The sequence below is a fragment of the Meles meles genome, chromosome 16 (genome assembly GCF_922984935.1).
Source record: "Meles meles chromosome 16, mMelMel3.1 paternal haplotype, whole genome shotgun sequence".
Lineage (NCBI taxonomy): Eukaryota > Metazoa > Chordata > Mammalia > Carnivora > Mustelidae > Meles > Meles meles.
In genome coordinates this window covers 60,970,901-60,988,745 of record NC_060081.1, presented here as the reverse complement: position 1 = coordinate 60,988,745, position 17,845 = coordinate 60,970,901, and the positions used below count along the sequence as shown (strand labels likewise).

The 17,845-nt window shown below is 41.2% G+C and overlaps 1 protein-coding gene across 1 annotated transcript in view; it reads left to right on the top strand.

Annotated features, from left to right (window-relative positions):
• Positions 1-5,603, top strand: part of MROH8 (maestro heat like repeat family member 8) — a 59,942-nt gene extending 54,339 nt beyond the window's left edge. Inside the window, exons 23-24 of the mRNA XM_045980872.1 lie at positions 2,113-2,270; positions 5,209-5,603. Of these exons, the coding sequence (XP_045836828.1) occupies positions 2,113-2,261 (149 nt within the window). The 3' untranslated portion in view covers positions 2,262-2,270; positions 5,209-5,603. The remainder of the gene's footprint in view (positions 1-2,112; positions 2,271-5,208) is intronic.
• Positions 5,604-17,845: the final 12,242 nt, after the last annotated feature.

Sequence of the window (17,845 nt, the reverse complement as noted above, 5' to 3'; positions counted from 1 at the left end):
TAGTGGGTAGGTTGGGCACCCAACTCTTGGTTTCTGCTCGGGTTGTGATCTTGGGGTTGTGAGCTCGAGCTCCATGTGGGCTCAGTGCTCAGCATGGAGTCTGCTTGAGAGTCTTTCCCTCTCACTCTCCACTGCCCCTCTCCTGACTTTTGCACATGCACGCTTGCTCCCTCTACAATAAATAAATAAAATCTTAAAAAAACATTTGGGGGCACCTGGGTGGCTCCGTCAGTTAAGCATTTGCCTTCAGCATAGCACAGGTCATGATCCCAAGGTCCTGGGATAGAGCCTTATATCAGACTCCCTGCTCAACAGGGGGCCACATCTCCCTCTCCCTCTGTTCCTTCTGCTCTCTCCCTCTCTAAAGTAAATTAATTAAATCTTTTTTAAAAATTGATTTTTCAGGGGCGCCTGGGTGGCTCAGTGGGTTAAAGCCTCTGCCTTCGGCTCGGGTCATGATTCCAGTGTCCTGGGACCGAGTCCCGCATCGGGCTCTCTGCTCAGCAGGGAGCCTGCTTCCCTTCCTCTCTCTCTGACTGCCTGCCTCTCTGCCTACTTGTGATCTCTCTCTGTCAAATAAATAAAAAATCTTTAAAAAAATTAATTTTTCAAACTGTTTGTAAAACAAAACAATGATGAGAAATGAGTCTGAGTTTTTCTGTCAAAATGGCACAGAATACTAATTAATACCTAACATATATATGTTAAGGAAAGCTGACATTATCTTTTTTTTTTTTTTAGATTTTATTTATTTGACAGACAGAGATCATAAGTAGGCAGAGAGGCAGGCAGAGAGAGAGGGGGTAGCAGGCTCCCTGCTGAACAGAGAGCCCGATGCGGGGCTCGATCCCAGGACCCTAGGACCATGCCCTGACCCAAACACAGAGGCTTTAACCCACTGAACCACCCAGGTGCCCCACATTATCTTTTTTTAAAGTTTATTATTAAAAAGTAAAAATTAAAAAATAATGTTTTGGGTTTTTTTTAGTAATCTCTACATCCAATGTGGGGCTTGAACTCATGACCCTGAGATCAAGAGTCACATGCTCTTCTGCATGTTCCAGCCAGGCACCCAAAAGCTGACGTTATCATACACTGTGCTGATATGAGCATGGATTGATACACCTTTTTTATAGGGGAGTTTGGCACTATGTGTCAAACCCTTTAAGTAAATATATACTTTGACATATCAATCTCACTGCTAAGAATTTAACCTATGAAAATAAGCAGAAATCAGTACAGGAATGTTCATTCCAGTGTTATTTAAAATAGCAAAAAATGGAAAACATCCAAAATTAGAAATACAAAGAAATTAGTTTCATAAAGTATAGTATATCCATATTACAGAATCATATGAAGCCATGAAAAATATTTTTTTAATTAAGTATAATCTCTATGCCCAACATGGGACTTGAACTCACAACCCCAAGATGAAAAATTGCATGCTCTACCAACTAGGCCAGCCAGGCACCCCAAAGCCATGAAAAATATTACAGAAAGAAATTTTAATGACTTGGATAAGTAATGATGCAATATTAAATAAGCAACTATTAGGTAATATGTATAATGTGGTTCCATTTGAACAAAAAGGCACACGTGTAACTAAATAGAAAAAAGAAATAGAAACGTAACAGTGATTTTCTCAGGTGGTTGAATGATGGGTAACTGATTTTCTTCTAGTGCTTATCTGCTATCTAAATTTTCTACACAATTATTATTTATTTATTTTGCAATAAGAAACATAAAAACTAAAAAAAAATTAAGAAAAAAACTTAAAAGGGAGCAATGATTTAAGCGTAGTCTCTAGGACCAACACAGGAACTTAGAAATCAACAATCTTAAACATAGCTTGACAGGTACAGATGATTTGCTTTGGGTGGACTACTTAGCAGTGTGGTTATTGTAAAGGAAAAAAACTATTTGGCAATTCAAAGATGAATAAGTTTCGTGGGTCAAAATTGGAATTGATCTACAAATGTATAACTTTCAAACGGTCTTAGAAAAAGTTAGTCCTTCATCTCAGCTGCTGTAGGCTTGTTGGCTGTTTGGGGTCTAGACCAGTGATCATTTCCATAGATCTTCACCTCCAACCTGGGTTTTCTGACCATTTAGATCTGAGAGATCTGCTGGGTGATCCTGAGCCCTCCCTGCGCATCTTCGCCTCTCGGGCTCTCTTCCGAGTGCACAAGTTGGGGGCTGAACCAGACTCCAGGCAGTCCGTTTGCGGGTTGAGGAAGCTCATGAGCTGTCTTCCTACTTAGAAATGCAAGGTAAGTAACATCGGGTAAAAACTAATTCTTTCAGAAACCACAAAAAAAATAGTGCCCCATTTTTTTAATCAGACTTCAAGCAATGTCAGCCTGAAGCTACCTCCACCCATTTAATTACCTCAGAACATATTTTTTGCTGTCCACATCTCTAAGAAATTAGAATATAGGGGCCCCTGGCTCAGTCAGTTAAGTGTCTGCCTTTGGCTCAGGTCATAATCCCCAGGGTCCTGGGATTGAGTCCCCGCATCAGGCTCCCCACTCAGCAGAGAGTCTGCTTCTCTCTCTGCCTGGTGCTCCTCTTGCTTGTTCTCTCCCTCTCTCTCTCTGACAATAAATAAATAAAATCTTAAAAAAAAAAAGAATTAGAATATATAAGGGAGGGCAGCTCTTGGTTAAATCTGCAGAAATAGTGAAATTCTGCTGAGTTTTTGAGGCATGCCAGAACTGCCATGAAGTTACAGTCTTGGTAAACGGGTCGAGCACAGCTTCAAAAGAGATTCGAAATAAATGTTAATATTGCAATTTTAGGCATGGAGGTTCCTCAAAAAGTTGAAATAGAGCTACTATATGACCCAGCAATTGCACTACTGGGTATTTACCCTAAAGATACAAACGTAGTGATCCGAAGGGGCATGTGCACCCGAGTGTTTACAGCAGCAATGTCCACAATAGCCAAACTATGGAAAGAACCTAGATGTCCATCAACAGATGAATGGATAAAGAAGATGTGGTATATATATACAACAGAATACTATGCAGCCATCAAAAGAAATGAGATCTTGCCATTTGCAATGACATGAATGGAACTAGAAGGTATTATGCTTAGCGAAATAAGTCATTCGGAGAAAGACAACTATCATATGATCTCCCTGCTATGAGGAAGTCGAGATGCAACGTGGGGGGATTTGGGGGGTAGGAAAAGAATAAATGAAACAAGATGGGATCGGGAGGGAAACAAATAAAAAGAGACTCTTTAATCTCACAATACAAACCGAGGGTTGCCGGGGGAGGGGTGTAGGGAGAGGGCGATTGGGTTATAGACATTGGGGAGGGTATGTGCTATGGTGAGTGCTGTGAAGTGTGTAAACCTGGTGATTCACAGACCCGTACCCCTGGGGCTAATAATACATTATGTGTTTATTTAAAAATTTTTAATTATTAAAAAATGTATTGCAATTTAATACCTTTGGGTCTTTTGTCAAAGCCCCATGTACTTGTCAACAATCTTAAGAATAAAGTAACAACCAGTTCTCATAGTTTGATATTTGTTGATATATTTTTATAAAATCCCTGTGGCCTTTCTCCTTCTTTGTCTTTCCCTTAAAAACCTTGAAGCAAGAAAAAAATTTTTGAAGTAATAAAATACTAAATCTACCGCAGTCCCGTAAGATTTTCACTCTTTCCTTCCCTTTTTCATTTTCCTGATTCCCTCGCCTACAACCCCTATCAGATCTTCATGTGACTTCAGGATAGGAACTACTGTTTGTTGAGCACCCACTGTCTGCTTTAAGCATAGATGGAGAACATTTTCAAGAAGTGTCCCCAAAAAGAGACTAGTTCGTGTTGGGTGAATACTTGGATAAGCTGCATGTAGAAGGCGGGAACCCCCAAGAGGCATACCAGATTAATTAGAAATGGTCACTGTTGGTCTGCTTGCCAGGTTCGGTTGAGGAAGGTTAAGTGGAGAGCCACAGCAGAACTGTCTAGGGCAATGGAGAGGCCTCCAGGATGTGGTATGAGAAAAGAGAGGAAATGAGTCAACTAGCACCTGAAAAATAGACACACCCAACGGTGCATTACATGAAGTTTTTGTTGTAAAGTGAGCAACACGAGTCCTCACCACCCTGTCCCCCCGATTTTCACCTTTCACCCCCAGCCCTCTGCCAAGACATCTTTATACACTTCTTTATGATTAATGGTGAGTTGGGTTTGTTTTAGGGGCTGTCTCAGCATGCCAAGTGTCACCTCAAGAGGATCCCTGCCCAAGGGAGATCTTCATATTTGAGACAGCAGTTAGGAGTTTTGAGTCAAGTGCAGGCCCCAGCTGTCTGCTGAATTAAATCTCCACCCTTGAGCAGAGCCAAGAGGACACCTGGAGGATGGACGCTGGATGCTAAACTTCAGTGCACTGAGCGCATTTGAATTACTCCTTGGCCTCACTGCATTAAACCACCTTCACTCTCCACTTTTGAACTATACATTTTATGGTTATCCAGTGAAAATAACACTTACTGAATGTTTACAATGAGCCAGACTCTAAGGGCATTATATGATTAACTCTTTCAATTCTCGACCACTCTATGTATGGTTCTCTCCATTTTACATGTGGGAAAACTGAGGGACAGAAGATGAAAATGACTTGCCCTGAGTCACATAACTAGTGAATGCCGGGATTCAAACTCAAGAGTCTGGTGGCAAAGTCCACACCCTTGGCTGGTCGGCTCTGCCCTTTCCTCCTCTACTCTGTTCTCTCTATGGTCAATAAATACAGAACTACTCTACCATGATTCCCAGTTGCTGAACTCATACTCCAAATTCATATAACCAAAAAAAAAAAGTTGCAAATTGATATTGAACCCCAAATAATAAAAACAAAATTAGCATACCTCATTTTTCAATAGAATAGAATGTGCTTCAAACACCGTGAAAGAGTAGACTTAGAACAAAAGGTGGTGGTTTTTCTTAAGAAATATTGTTTGGATCCTGGGTTTGATCGCATGTACTACACTGTCTCACAGCAGTGAACAGACTTCAAGGTTTAGGATGTGGTTTAGATCCCCAGAGACATGTAAGAGTTTGAAAAGAATCCATTCTCGTCACTCATATTTATGCCAGAGTCCCGTCTCTTCCAAGGAGATTTTTATTTTCTGAGTAACACCACCAACAGGGAGGGGCACGTACGGTACTTATTGATGTTTCATTGTGTTAAAATTCACAGAGAGAAGCATCCATTAAGAAGCAAAGGTCTGGGGTGCCTGGCGGGGCCAGTTCGTGGAACATGCAACTTGATCTCGGAGTCGTGAGTTCAAGCCCAATGTTGGATATAGAGATTATTTAAAAAAAAAAAAAAGAAGAAGAAGAAGCAGAGGTCTGCTTTTTACTACCTCAACAGTTTGGGAAAGGCTGAAGAAGTACTTAATAATGATTACAGTTACAAGTCCTGTAATTCTAAATATCTCCATTTTTTTTTTTACAAGGCTCTCCTCAGACATAGGTTTGTGTTTTATAGAATTTTTTAAACATACAAATCAAAAAATGTCTGGACATTTGTGTTATAATATGTTAAAAGTTCAATATAATTGAATATGATTTCAGTTTTATTTTCATCATATACTATTAAAAGGTATTATTCACTATCTATTATTGACCCAGCCAAGTCTTTATTATTTTAGAGTCTTACTTTTTTTACTCTAAATATTGTTTTACTTCCTTGTACTGAGATACATCTTTAAAAGAAATTACTTTTTTTTTTTTCTTATTGAAAGATTAAACTGGGGCGCCTGGGTGGCTCAGTTGTTAACTGTCTGCATTTGGCTCAGGTCATGATCCCAGCATCCTGGGATTGAGCCCCCTATCAAGCTCCCCGCTTGTCGGGAAGCCTGCTTCTCCCTTTCCCACTCCCTCTGCTTGTATTCCCTATCTCGCTGTGTCTCTCTCTGTCAAATAAATAAATAAAATCTTAAAAAAAAAAAAAGATTAAACTATTGTGTAAGTAAAAGATGGGATTGGGGGGAAGGTAGAATTTCCTAGACATCAATCCTGGCAAGTAAACTTGGACTAGATAAAACTGTAAAATCTCTCTCCTCTCAGATTCCCCCTCCTTCCTGGCTCTAAGATCCTTTTCTATCCTTTCTCTAATGAACTGGTTGTTATGTGGAAATGATTAGTCTTCCAAGGATGTTTGCTTTTTTTTTTTTTAAGATTTTATTTATTTATTTGACAGACAGAGATCACAAGTAGGCAGAGAGGCAGACGGGGGCGGTGGGGGGGAAGCAGGGTCCTTTCTGAGCAGAGAGCCTGATGCGGGGCTCGATCCCAGGACCATGGGATCATGACCTGAGCTGAAGACAGAGGCTTTAGCGCACTGAGCCACCCAGGCACCACGGATGTTTGCTTTTTAATAAGGTAGAGGTCTTTTTTTTTTTTTTAGATTTTATTTATTTATTTGAGAGAGAGAGAGACAGAGCCAGAGAGCACAAGCAGGGGGAGGGGCAGAGGGAGAGGGAGAAGCCGACTCCCCACTGAGTATGGGACTCGATCCCAGGACCCAGAAATCATGACCTGAGCCAAAGGCAGACAGTTAACCAACTGAGCCACCCAAGAACTCAACAAGGTAGAGCTCTTAAGCCAAAGGCATGAATCTCTAATTGAGAAGGGTTAGGCATTATTGAGCATAACGGGGAGAGGAGATATTTGGAAATGAGGCTGGAGGTGATGGTGGGAAACAGAGATTTTCCTGTCATCCCAAAAACCATATCATATCAGTTGCTTGCTTTTTTTTTTAAGATTTTTATTTATTTATTTGACAGAGAGAGAGAGAGAGATCACAAGTAGGCACAGAGGCAGGCAGAGAGAGAGGAGGAAGCAGGCTCCCTGCTGAGCAGAGAGCCTGATGCAGGGCATGATCCCAGGATCCTGAGAGCATGACCTGAGCCAAAGGGAGAGGCTTAACGAACTGAGCCACCGAGGCACCCTTTATCATATCAGTTGCTTTCTCTACCTCTTCCCAAACCCTTGTCAGAACACAGCGGAGGAAAAGGATTAGAAAGGGTAATTAACAACTGCCTTCTGTTATACAAAACACAGAGGGAAGTGATGGATTCTATTCTTCCTGAACAATGGTGAGGACTTCCCACCACAGAAGATGACTGTGTGCCCGTTATTGAATGATTTAGTGATGTCTTCTATACTTTCTCTCACCCTGTAGAGTATATATATAGTCTGATGTCCAAGGAAGATGGCACTGGTTTAAAATGGTTCCTGTGGATACCAAAGAATCTTTATGAAGGAGCTATCCGTCCCTCCCTCCCCCATTTTCTTTTAACAGAGATGGTGGTGTGAATATAGAAAGGGACATTTTTAAAGGAAGCAGGGACATAGGAAGAGGTTACAAAGGGGATGGATCTGAGAATCTAGAAAGGATGCTCACCTGTGAATGAGATAAAAAGTAGAAAGTTGAGACGGTACATGGAATCTAGCCTTATTGGGCCCTCAAACAGTGGTTTTTAGTGAAACCTTGCCCCAGACCACTTCAGAACACCACAATCAAAAAATCTGCCTCTCCAGTCACTCAGGTATATATAAGAGGTCACAGTTCTCCTTACTCCGTATAAGAATATATCTCCCAAACCTTTGTCTTTTAACCTCCACCAACCAAATCAAACCTACTAAATCCTGCTGACTTAAACTCTTGGTTGTGTATCAGATGATCTTAGGAAATCGCTTTTGTGGCAAAAAGGGCAGGACACTAAAAAGGAAAAGAATTTATAGGCAGTTCAGGTATTCTCACCTTAAAATTAAAGAAACTGATTTTTCTAGGAAAGGCAAGCATTTCCCCTGCAAGAGCCTTGATGATTTCTTAGAAGTTTTTTTGTTCTATTACTGCCCAGATTATCATTTCAGTTTAACAGCTCACAGAATTATAAAGTCTGGCTAACCAATCCCACTGCATTTTTAAAAAAGAATTTTTTTTTTCAAATAGGCATTAGGCCAAACACATTTCTACAACTTCCTTTGTGGTACCCTGTTTCAGAGCTTTAAATAATCTTGTCAGAATTTTTTTCTTTTTTCGGGTTTCTAAGCCAAAAGTCCTTTGCAAAATTATTTTCATCAACTGAATTATTAAAACAATTGAAAATGGCATTTAAAAAGTTATAAAAGAAGGGTCTTTTAACTCAGAACTTCAGAACTTTTTGATACTTAACAATTAATGAAATTGTTATAGCATTCTCGTTTTTTAAAGAATCTTTTAAGATGTTTGAAATATTAATCTTGTAATACCACCCAGGCCTTGACACCTCCAAAAGTGAAATAAAAACATGAAATAGATTGGGGTCCCTGGCTAGCTCAGTTTGTAGAGCATCTGATTCTTGATCTGAGGGTCACGAGTTCAAGCCCCATGCTGGGTGGTAGAGCCTACTTAAAACACACACAGACACACACACACACAAAGGGGCACCTGCATGGTTAAGTTAGTCTAGCCTCTGCCTTCAGCTCAGGTCATGATGCCAGGGTCCTGGGATCAATCCCTGCATTGGGCTCCCTTCTCAAAGGGGAGCTTGCTTCTCCCTCTGCCTCCCCCACCCAACTTGTGCTCTCTTGCTCGCTCACTCTCTCTCTCTCTCAAATAAATAAAAGCTTTAAAACACACACACGTGTGCAAAATAGACATTAGTTAAGTGGTTTTGCCTTGGAAAAAAAAATCGGTAAGTGACCACATCTGAAAATAATCTCAAGACACTTCTGCATCTGATTCCTTATGTGAAAACCCTGTACCTGAACACTTTAATCAGAATGTTAAATCAGGATTTATTTGAAATTAAAAAACAGTGTTTACAAAGAGAGAAGTTCAGAAAACATTTTTGTTTTCTTGGTTTATTAAAGTGGTAATGCAGGGGCGCCTGGGTGGCTCAGTGGGTTAAAGCCTTTGCCTTCGGCTCAGGTTGGGATCGAGCCCCGAATCGGGCTTTCTGCTCAGCAGGGAGCCTGCTTCCTCCTCTCTCTCTGCCTGCCTCTCTGCCTACTTACGATCTCTGTCAAATAAATAAATAAAATTTTTTTAAAAAATAGAAAAATAAAGTGGTAATGCACATGTTTTCAAAGTTCAGAAGTTATAAAATATTCCCAGCCATCCACTTCACCTCCCTGAAGGTATCATGCTACCAGTTTCTTAGATCTCCAAGGTAAAATTATGCATTTATGGGAAAACGTGTAATCTCTTTATTTTTGTCACAAATTATAGTATTCTATATACCTTGCATTTTCTACACTTTGCACATTCTGTCCTTAATATCTTTGAGATTTTTCTATATTACTCCAAAAAGGGTTTTCTCATTCTTTATTCCTGCCCAGGATTTCATTGTACTTGTTATAATAATGGACACTTAGATCATTTCCAGTCTTTGGCACAAAAAATGCTACAGTAACTACAGATATATGTATTTCACACATGGTCAAGTGTGTCTTTAGAAGAAACTCCTAAAAGTGGAATTGCCAGGTTGAAGGATATGTCACTTGTCATTTCAAATTAAAATATTGCCAAATGACTTTTATGGAGGTAATAACAGTTTTACCCCCCCCAGTGATGTAAAGGCATGATTTTCTCCCTACCACCTTGCCAGCACAATGTGATATTAACTCTACAAATATTTATTGGATTCTGGCTATGGGTTCAGGCAGTGTTCTAGGTGATTACGACACATCAGTGAATGAAATAAACCAAAATCCCTTCTCTAGTGGGGTTTATATTCTAGCAGAGGACAAAAATAATGTATAATAATACATAGCATAAGTAAACATAAAATCATATAGTATGTTAGGAGCTGGAATATGTTCTAGAAAGAATGATCAGGGTCTAAGGAATCAGGAGTGTAGTGGTTCTAGGTTTCATTGGGGTGATATTTGAGCAGATTTGAAGGAAGTAAGGAAGTTAACTCTGCAGACCTGGGGAAAGATTATTATTGGCAAGGGAAATAGGCATTTCAAAAGTCATAATGCATCAGGTCGCCTAGGATATTCCAGGAAGTACCAGAAGGCCAGGATGACTAGGGAGGGATGAAAAAGCAAATAAAGGCAGAAGGAAATGAAATAAAGGACCAGACACAAATTCCCAGGGACTTGTAGGCCATGACAGAGTTTCGCTTAATTCTAAAATGCAGAGTCACTGAAGCATTTTCAAACTTTAGGATTTTTGACAACTGAAGAGGTTGAAAAATGTTTTTTTCCAGTGGCTAAGTTTGCTTTTTTTTTTTCTCTTTTTAGAAAGGTTGAGCACCTTTTCCTGTCTTAAATTCTACGTTATTTCCTTTTCTAAGTATTCAAATCCTTTCCTCATTTTGAGGATGTTTGTTAGCCTTTTCCATGTTGATTCATAGAAACTTTTATATATTGAGGAAATTAGCCTCTGGTTTGTTACTTTAGTCACAAATTCAGTTAACATCTAAAATGGTCTAACTACATGGATTTTTGCTTTTGCCTGTTGCATTTCAAACTTTAGGGCCATAGCAATAACAGTGTGATTATATATGGAAATTAACTCATGTTTCTCTATTCCTTCATCTTATTTTTCGAAATCAAATACATGGAGAAAACTCATTTCTGAAATGACAAAATGCCTAGAAGTTCTTAGGTGCATTTTTTAATTAATACCTAATCAATAAAAACAGATACTAAAAAATATCTTAAGTATCATAGCATACATACATGACAGTCAGTTTCCTTTATTTTATAGCATACATTTATTTATTAGGTTAATCTTTGGAGTAAGTACAAAGTTCAAAACATATCAAAGATACAGAGTAAAAAGTAAATTTCCTTGTTCCTATCTCACCACTATTGAATTCCTCTTTGCTTAAGTAATTACAATTTCCAGTTTTTTATGTATATTCCCAGATATCTTATTTGGATGCATGTGTAAAATAATCTGTAAAAATAATAGTCTATTTGCTCTAAATGGACCCATTCCCAATCTTAAATTCATTCATTTAATAATCAGCTATACTGGGGCACCTGGGTGGCTTACTCAGTTAAGTGTCTGCATTTGACTCAGGTAATGGTCCCTGAGTCCCAAGGATCCACCCCCACAGTGGGTTCCCCGCTCGGGGAGTGTGCTTTTCCCTCTGACCCTCCCCCTCTTGTGTTCTCTCTATCTCTCTCAAATAATAAATAAAATCTTAAAAAAAAAAAAAAAAGAATCAGCTATCCTGACAGGATAACATATTTTAAGATGTGGAAATGTGGGGCACCTGGGTGGCTCAGTAGATTAAAGCCTCTGCCTTCTGCTTAGTGGGATCGAGCCCCACATTGGGGGTCTCTGCTCAGCACGGAGCCTGCTTCCTCCTCTCTCTTTCTGCCTGCCTCTCTGCCTACTTGTGATCTCTATCTGTCAAATAAATAAATAAAATCTTTAGAATGTTCAGTTTTCCAGCTTTTCTGGGATTAAGGGAAAGCAGGATTTCTTCTTTCCAGAGAAGGATGACAACTTTATTTAAGAATGTCTTTCATAAACCATTTTTTCTGGGTTTTTTTTTTTAATTTAAATTTTGTTAGTTAACATATAGTTCAGTATTGGTTTCTGGAGTAGAATTCAGTGATTCATCACTTACCTACAACACCCAGTGCTCATCACAACAAAAGTCCTCTTTAATACTCATCACCCATCTAGCCCATCTCCCACCCACCTCCCTCCATCAACCCTCAGTTTGTTCTCTTAGTTAAGAGCGACTTATGGCTTGTTTCCCTCTCTCCTTTTTTTTTTTAAAGATTTTATTTTATTTATTTGACAGAGAGAGAGATCACAAGTAGGAAGAGGCAGGCAGAGAGAGAGGAAGAAGCAGGCTCCCCACTGAGCAGAGAGCCCGATGTGGGGCTCAATCCCAGGACCCTGGGATCATGACCTGAGCCGAAGGCAGAGTCTTAACCCACTGAGCCACCCAGGCACCCCCCTCTCTCCTTTTTTTAAGGGGGAGCAGGATTAATCTAGGTATGTATGGAATCGGGGAACAAAAGTGGTCATAAGTTTTGGTCATAGGTAGAATTATGTCTATGTCAGACAGTCTCTGAAAGGAAAACTTAAAAGAAAATGCTATCTTGAAATATCCTCCTTTGACCAAATTGAGTGTCATAGGTATAGATTTTGTTGAATAAACCCTATAATTACATTTTTAAGTTAAAATGGTCTTTTCAGTTTCTGATTTCCCCAAAGGGTAAAGGAAGAGGGACAAAAATCACTTAACTCTCCTTATGACTAGGACTGGCACTACTTTCCTTGTAGGGACCCAGCTCAAGGACCACCACTTCAGTGTTTCTTTTGAGGACCAAGAACAGCAAGAATGATGAGATCAGGTCTAGCCCCTCCCCCACAACTATTAACTGCTTTTTTTGACAGTTAGAAGGTTAGGTAAGTAGTTTTTTATTAGAGGAACATGTGCACACGAAGTACCTGCTTAGGCATAGCAAAGCCGAGGGATAAAAAGTTTTTGAAGGAATTTCTAAATAAAATAGCCATGCTGGAAAAAAGTTCTGGCTTTTTTTTACACTTACTCTGCAGTTTAGAATTGTTTATATTTTAAATGACAATTGGGAGGGTGTACACTATAATCTTTTTAGTTTTGGAGCCTCCAAAGGCCTTAATCAGGCTCTGGACGCATGCTCTGGGGAACTATGAAATATTAAACCACAACACGGAGGCTAATCATAGAGCCTGTCACACAGTGGAATCAAAATAGAAACAACCTAGAGGATGTAGCAGAACAGAAATGAAAGGCAGAATAAATGTTTCACTATCCATACTTTCCTATACAAAATTCACTTTAGTGTTAAACGGGCACACCATTGGATAATAAGAAAAAAATAAAAACCAACATGAACCCTGATTTTAAAAAAGTAGGGAGAGCACATTGGTGAAAGAAAAAGAAGCATGCAGGTGTAGCTGGATCTGAGAGATGTGTCCTCAACGCTAAGCTGCCTAGGCCTAATTCAGTTGTAATAGTGTGAGCCCTTGCAGAGTTTTGAGAAAGAAACTGGCATGATATAAACGCTGCTTGAGAAAAACTGGTAACTAAGCGTAAGATGGATTGGAAGAGAAAACATAAAATGTTGAAAAATAACTAGAAACCTGGTAGAAGAGGAATCCACAAGATGTAGTTGCAATCACATCTATAATGTGATTTAAATCTACAAGATTTAGCTACATCCACAAGATGTAGCTGTTGGGGATGAAGGAGCTGAAGAGTCAATGATTAAAAAACCATGGGCTGGGGGCGCCTGGGTGGCTCAGTGGATTAAGCCGCTGCCTTCGGCTCAGGTCATGATCTCAGGGTCCTGGGATCGGCCCGCATCGGGCTCTCTGCTCCGCGGGGAGCCTGCTTCCTCCTCTCTCTCTCTGCCTGCCTCTCTGCTTACTTGTGATCTCTCTCTCTGTTAAATAAATAAATAAAATCTTTAAAAAAAAAACACAAAACCATGGGCTGGTTTGGGGGCGGGTGGTAGAGGGAGGTTGGTGACCATGGCAGTATTATTTATTGAAAACCAAAGACATAGTTTAGTTACACTCCAAAAGAGGTGTGTGGGGGGCAGGGGGGAGTACTGCTTAAATAATGCTTTGTTTCATACAGGAAATAAGAGAAATAAGAGTATTTTCCTTTCATCTTGGCCTCAATGCTAAGACCTGTACTTCCTAATAATTCAATTCAAGATGAGTCTGAGAATTACAACATGGCAAAAGAAAAAGTCATAAAAGTAACATTGATTTGAGGGGCGCCTGGGTGGCTCATTGGGTTAAAGCCTCTGTCTTCCGCTCAGGTCATGATCTCGGGTCCTGGGATTGAGCCCCGCATCGGGCTCTCTGCTCATTGGGGAGCTTGCTTCCTCCTCTCTCTCTGCCTGCTGCTCTGTCTACTTGTAATCTCTCTCTGTCAAATAAATAAAATCTTAAAAAAAAAAGTAACTCATTGATTTGATGTAAAAGGTTACAGATCAGGAGAATCATAAGATAGGAAATGAAAGTGGAAGGCCTTATGCAGACAGGATATGACTTACTGATATGACCTAGATAGGATATGACCTAGATCCAGTCCTGAAGAGAAGGAAAAATGTGTAATGTTTCTCATTTTTTGTTTGCTGGATAACATTTGAAAGGGGCTTCTTTTGTTCTTGGATCATTTTTAAGCCAGCAAACCCCATCAGTTCAAGTCTGGATGATCTGAAAGTCACAGCAAAGGAAGAATCAGTATCTTGCACATAGCAGGCATTCAGTTAAAACATTTGTAGAATGAAGAAATGAAGGATTTTCAGGACTCAGTATGCATGAAGTGTGAAAATAATCAGGAGAACCAAATGCAGTAGCAAAGTAGAAACAGGCTAGAGTCCATTCACTGAAAGCCAAAACACTGTAGAAATGAAAAATGGGTGAGTCTCTGGGTTGGTTTGGTTTATAATCCCTGAGAGCTCTTTCCTTTTTTCTTGGTTTCTTTTCAAGGTCAGAATCACCCTCTACAGTTCAGATCTGGATAAAAAAAGAAATTGGTTGGGTGCCTGGGTGGCTCAGTTGGTTAAGCAACTGCCTTTGGCTCAGGTCATGATCCTGGAGCCCCAGGATGGAGTCCTATACCTGGCTCCCAGCTCCATAGGGAGTCTGCTTCTCCCTCTGACTTTCTGCTCTCTCATGCTCTCTCTCACTGTCTCTGTCTCTAATAAATGTCTTTAAAAAGAAAGAAAGAAAGAAAGAAATTGATTAGTTACAGCAAAAGCAAAAAACTTGAGGCTTCTCAACTCTAGTGATCTTTTCCAGGACCAACTATGAAAGCCAGGATCTCATGGGGGCAGACTTAGTTTTACTTTATTTCTCCTCAAAAAATTCCGACCATAATGTTTGCACTTGACAGGCCAAGTGATATTTCTCAACAGTTGTTCCAAACCTTTACCACTCTCAACTCCCTACTGCATGTTGCTCTGTTTTGCACTCAGCAGAGCACCTAGCAGTTCTGCTTAATCTAGGTATAAGGTTATAACCTTCCAGACAGGAGCTATACCAAGAGGAAGGCCAAGCTCTAGATTCTTGGCTTGGTCACTTTTCTAGGGACTGGCTAACTCAATAAGCTCTCTGTCTTCAATCTCTCTCCGCCTGCTCCTGTCCCTGATTATTCACATACTTGTGTTTCCTCTATGCTAGAAAATTCCCTTCCTTTTTCCTCTCCACCACCAAACTTCTTAGAAGCTTTTACTTCCTACTTTCAACTTTCTGCCCTTCCTTCCCAGCTTTCATTCCCACCATGGTACAGAAAACTGCTCTGGCAAACGTCACTAAAAACACGAATGATAGGGGTGCCTGGGTGGCTCAGTGGGTTAAAGCCTCTGCCTTCAGCTCAGGTCAAGATCCCAGAGTCCTGGGATTGAGCCCCGCATCAGGGACTCTGCTCAGTGGGGAGCCTGCCTCCTCCTCTCTCTCTGCCTGCTGCTCTGTCTACTTGTGATCTCTCTCTGTCAAATAAGTAAATAAAATCTTTAAAGAAAACATATGAATGATAATATAAGAGGTCTTCTTTGAATTCTATTTGAATTATCTGCAGTGTTAGGCTCTGTGGAGTACTTCTTTCCTGGCCTCTGAGATACCACTCCTTTATTTTTATATCTCTGTGGACAGTTTGACTCATTCATTCCTCAAATTCTGCCCATCTCTGAAATTTAGGCATTTCTAAAGTTTCTCCCCTTGAGTCCCTTCTTAGCCAACACCCTCCCTCCCTGCTCCCTAGGCTTCAGGTATTGCCTGAATATTCCCAAATCCTCATGTCCCTACTCCTGAAGCTCTCTCTCAAATAAGCACAGGTTAGTTAGAAAATAAGCCACTCCAAGAGGGACGTCACTCATGTTATCTCCACTAATCCTGACATTTCTTTGCTGACAGGAAAAGAAAAGTTAGGGGAAAGGATGATAAACCCTATTACAGACCCCTTGGCACGGGAGACAGACCTCCCCTCAACTACACATACCAATCCTCTAAATACTTACGGGAGGAGAGTCTCTGTGCAGACACTACGTCTCCTCCCAAGAATAATGAGGTGGTGCTAAAGTCAACTGCAGTAGTAGCTTCTAGAAGGAAGAAGCGTTGGAAGTGCCACATGGATGTTTCAGTTTGATTTTGAATTTGGAGGATGAGAAGAGTTTGAGTCTTTACTTATCTGAGACCCAGCTTGCAGGGGGTTCCCAAGTTCCACCATTCTCCAGGTCTGGACAGTGTAGAAGACTGGGAAATTGCTGGGAGAGAGGAGAGAGGGGATACCTTCTAGGATCCAACAGTCTCCTCTTAAAGTTCCTGAGGCATCACAAACGCAACTGCTCTGGAACTGATCTCGTCATTCTGCTTCTACTACCATTTTGTTAACATCACCTTTCACCCTCTTGACTTAGATGGAAACTTCTGTTACTGGGGACTCTTCCCTCCCTAGCAGTGCCCCATTCAGTTCTAAGAGACCTCCCTCCAGACTGGCTCCTTTCAATGCTGGACCAGCTCCTACTATCTCCATACCTCTAGTCTCTACCCCATCCAATCCATGTGTTCTGCTGTAGCCAGAGGGACCTTCCCAGAACATTATTGGTCATTCCTCACCTCTTTTCATTAAAACCTCCACTGACAATGTTTAGGCTTTTAGTGGGGCGTATGAGGTCCTTTGCAACCTACCTTGACCTGTCTTCCATTTTCATCACTGGTGACTCCTTCCCTCATCCAAGCATCAGTGGGCTCTTTGCAGCTTTTCAAACATACTTTGTTAAGTACTAAGTGCCAGCTATGAGCCAGGCACTAATCTAAACTTTGCAATACAGTGAACAGGAAAAAAAGGCCCCTGCTCTCATGCAACTCACATTTTAGTAGGAAGAGCCAGTGAATAAACAAGGTAATTTCAGATAGTGATATGGGGCTATGAAGACAATTAAATGGGGGCATTAGGGGGGGTGGGTCGGCTCCTTTAGTGCTCAGGAAGGAGCTGAGAAGGTAACTAGTTGATCTTGAATGACAAGGAGGACCCAGACAAGCCAAGACCTGGTATAGAGTATTTGGGGCCATTTGACCAGTGTGTGACGGCCTTGAGGCAAGAACTAGCTTGGGCACTTGGCATTTTCAAGGTCCCAAAACAAAGCAGTGAGGCTGCACCTCATTAGACACTTGGGTGCGGGCAATGAGGTGAGGCCAGATCGCAGGGACCCTGTGGGGCACCCAAAGGAGTTTGGATTCTATTTTAAGGGCAAGAGGAATACACTGAAAGATTTTGAGCCAAGGAGGGATGTGCTCTGGATCACTCTGGCTCTTCCTGGAGAAGGGGTTTTGGCTTGGAGACCAGTTCCATGCCTTCAGGCTTATGCTCAGGCCATGCTCAAGCCTGGAACGACGATGGTCTTTCCCAGGACAGTTCCCAGGCTCCTGAGAGCTTATCACTGCAGTGCTTTCAGCCCAGGTCAAGCCTGGTTGGCCACGCCAGCCCTTCAATCACTCAACAAACCACTCACTGGGCGCAGGGGACAGAGTCCGGAGGTCTCCCGCTGTCACACAACCACTTTTTTTCTGTTCCTGCCTCCCTCCTAATTAATGGGGCAGTCAGACTATGTTTGGCGGGGCAGTAACAAATCCAGGCCCACGGCTTAGTGGTACAAACTAAGCTTCTCCCTAAGACGATGGAGGACACCTCGGGATAAGCAGTCCGGCCCAAACCAATGAGCTGGTGAGACCAGAGTGCACCCGCGGCCGTCAAGGCAGGATATGGACTACAATTCCCAGCAGACCCTGCGCGCGGCTGCCGATCCCTCCGCACCAATTTACTCTGCCGGCTGTTCACCACGGCCCGCCAAGGACCAAGCCTAGGTTT